General features: G+C 14.4%; 1 protein-coding gene across 1 annotated transcript, besides 13 other annotated features; it reads left to right on the forward strand. All coding sequences in view use genetic code 6, as the record gives it.

Moving 5' to 3' along the window:
* Positions 1 to 199: 199 nt before the first annotated feature.
* Positions 200 to 254: a microsatellite.
* Positions 200 to 264: a microsatellite.
* A 178-nt stretch (positions 265 to 442) lies between these two features.
* Positions 443 to 475: a microsatellite.
* Positions 476 to 504: 29 nt separating this feature from the next.
* Positions 505 to 1850, forward strand: IMG5_146400 (queuine tRNA-ribosyltransferase, putative; the record flags this gene model as incomplete). The annotated part of the gene is made up of 3 exons (XM_004031086.1): positions 505 to 628; positions 761 to 1563; positions 1605 to 1850. 3 exons carry the CDS (start codon positions 505 to 507, stop codon positions 1848 to 1850), a joined length of 1173 nt encoding a protein of 390 aa, XP_004031134.1.
* Positions 1758 to 1784: a microsatellite.
* Positions 1851 to 2102: 252 nt separating the features above from the next.
* Positions 2103 to 2162: a microsatellite.
* Positions 2163 to 2764: 602 nt separating this feature from the next.
* Positions 2765 to 2798: a microsatellite.
* Positions 2765 to 2847: a microsatellite.
* Positions 2848 to 2964: 117 nt separating this feature from the next.
* Positions 2965 to 3043: a microsatellite.
* Positions 3044 to 3052: 9 nt separating this feature from the next.
* Positions 3053 to 3150: a microsatellite.
* Positions 3070 to 3144: a microsatellite.
* Positions 3083 to 3150: a microsatellite.
* Positions 3131 to 3182: a microsatellite.
* Positions 3135 to 3182: a microsatellite.
* Positions 3183 to 3338: the final 156 nt, after the last annotated feature.

Consider the following 3338-nt stretch of genomic DNA (forward strand, 5'->3'; position numbering starts at 1 on the left):
AAGAAAATACATTATTAAGTTTTTTTATATTACTTATCCGTATTTTTTTTTGTAACTTTTTTTAAGGATTTATTTGAAAAAAAAAAGTTGAAAATTACATTTTTGTTGTTGTTAATTTATTGAGCTTTAAAAAAATTTCAGAAAAAATACAATATGAATAAGTAATATTATCTAAAAAGCTATCATTTAAATTGTTTAATAAACATTAAATATTATTATAATTAAACATTAGACATTAATATTATTAAACATTATTATAATTAATTAATTTATTGATTGATTATATATTAGATAGTTAATTAAAAGAGAACATTATGCAATTAAACTATAATTTTTATTTATTATCAAAATATAATAAGAACCAATATTATATAAAAATACTTTTAGAATAAATAAATTTCTAAAAATAATAAAGTATAAATATTATAAAATAATTATTAATAATAATTAAATAAAAAATAATTATATTAAAAAAGTAACTTCAAATACTTGTTTAGAAATTAAATGCAGAACTTTTTTAAAGTCTAAAAATCTTATAAAAAAGCAAGACTTTCAACTCTGAATTTACGTCATGGAGAAGTATAAACCCCTGTATTTATGCCTGTTGGAACAAAAGGGACTATAAAAGGTATTAAAATTATATTTTAAAATAATTTTCGTGAAATTAAATATTGAAAAATATTTAATATTTTCAAAAAAAAGTATATTTTTAATTTTTTTTTTTCTCTAAAAATTAATATAATATAAAAGTAAAAAATAGGCTTAACATCACAGGAAATAGAGAATCTTGATTATAAACTAATTTTAGCAAATACTTATCATTTAGCATTTTAACCTGGTGCATCTTAAATAGAGAAATATAAAGGAATACATAACTTTATGAATTATTCTTTTAATATTTTGACTGACTCTGGAGGTTACCAGATGGTATCCCTCGAGAAATTGTGTTAAATTACTGAGTAAGGTGCTAATTTTTAATCTCATACTTTACCATCAGAAACAATAATTCTTACCCCTGAAAAATCTATTTATATATAAAATTAAATAAACTCTGATATAATGATGGTATTAGATGACGTAGTCTCTCCTGTAAATACGACTGAAGACAGAATAAAAGAAGCTTGTGAACGTACAATAAGATGGGTTGATCGAAATATTCAAGAAAAAAAATTAAGGAATTCAAATTAGGCTATGTATGCAATAATACAAGGAGGAATAGATAAGAATTTAAGACTTTAATGTATTTAATAACTAAAAGATAAAGATGTATAAGGATTTGCTATTGGAGGTTTATCAGGAGGAGAAAATAAAGAAAAATTTTGGGAAACAGTTGATTTTTGTACTGATCATTTGCCAAAAGATAAACCAGTTTATTTAATGGGTGTTGGGTATCCTGAAGATTTAATTGTTTGTGCTGCTTTAGGCGTTGATTAATTTGATTGTGTTTTCCCTACAAGAACAGCTAGATATGGTATGGCTTTTAGTAGATTTGGACCTCTTAAAATTAAAAATAAGGAATTTAAATATGATTTTAGACCTATTGATTAAAATTGTTTATGCTAAGTTTAAATTTTTTTATTATATTATATTTTATTTTTTTTAAGGCTTGTTAATAATACACAAGAGCATATCTCAATTAAATTTCTAAATAAGAAGTCTTTTGTAGTTTATTAAGTCAACATAATTTATTTTTTTTATAGAAATTAATGAATTAAATTAGAAAAGCAATTGATGAATAAAAACTAGAAGAGTTCATGTAATTATTTTTAATTAATTATTTTTAAAATGGATAAAAAATACCTAATTGGATAAAAAATGCTTTAGGAAAATATAAATTAATAAATTTATGAATATAAATAAATTATTTTTCAATTTTAACTTTTTTATAACTTTAAATATTATTATATATTAGTTTTTACTTTTATTTTAATAATGAAACTATAATTAATTTATTTATAATCACATAATTTTATAATAAGATTTTTAATTAAGAAATAAATCTTTACTATTTAAATACAATTTCTTTAGAAGTTTTATGTTGCTTATTAAAATAATTTATTTAATATCTCTAAAGATATTTAAAAATAAATAATCCAATAAAAAATAAATTTATAAATTACATATAGAATATATTTTATTATATAGAATTATTAATAAATTAAAATCAAAATGTATTAGTCTTTTTTATTTGTATTACTTATAAATATTTATAATAATTGTTTTATAATTATTTTATTTAAAAAATTTTGAAAAATATTTACTAACAACATAAATTAATTAATATTAAATAAAAAAATATTTTCTAATATAAAAATTAAATAAAAAAAAAATAGAAAAATATAGTGATATGAAATTATGATTATAGAGGTTTCTATTTCGCACATAAATAAAATTAATATTAAGTTTTAATAATATTTTATTTATATTTATACTTTATATAAAAAAAATTATTGATTTTTTTTTTTTATAAATTAATCAAAATCAAAATTAGAAAAAGTATATGAATTTATATTAAATTAAAAAATTTATAATTACTTTTTTATAAAATAAAACGGAAATAAATAAATATTTTGAAAATATTCAAAATATCTATATAATAAATATTATATATAAAATAAATAAAAAATTAATATTAATTTATTATTAGATTATAAAAAGAAAATCGTATATATTTTTTTTTTTAATAAAAATATATAAATAAAACAATTAAAATAAAAAAAAATACATTAAAAAAAAGATAAAAATATTAAATTTGGATTTTAAGAAAAATAAAAAAAAAAAATTAAAAAAAAAAATAATATTAATTAATAATTAAAATCAAAAAGAAAAAATAAAAAATTAAAAATATAATATTATGATTTATGCATATAAAATAAAACATATTTATATATTATTTATTTAATTTTAAAAAAGATAATAATAAAAATAAATAAATAAATGAAATGAAATAAAATATATAAAAAATTAATATTTAATATTTAATATTTAATATTTAATATTTAATATTTAATATTTAATATTTAATATTTAATATATATATTTATAAAAATTTATTTTATATATATTTTTTTTTTTTTAATATTTTTATATTATTAATTTTATCTTATCATTTTATATTAAATAATTTTTCTTTATTTATTTTATTTTATTTTATTTTTATTTTTATTTTTTTTTTTTTTTTACTAATTTATCCTATTTTAATTATTTATATAAAAAATTTTGTTTTATAATTAATTTTTTACTTAAAATATTTAATATCATATAAATATTTAATAAATTTTTAATATTTTATTTATTTTTATAAATTAACAAAATATATATTTTTAATATTTATAAAA

The sequence above is a fragment of the Ichthyophthirius multifiliis genome, assembly GCF_000220395.1.
Source record: "Ichthyophthirius multifiliis unplaced genomic scaffold scaff_1120509251132, whole genome shotgun sequence".
Taxonomy (NCBI): Eukaryota; Ciliophora; class Oligohymenophorea; order Hymenostomatida; genus Ichthyophthirius; species Ichthyophthirius multifiliis.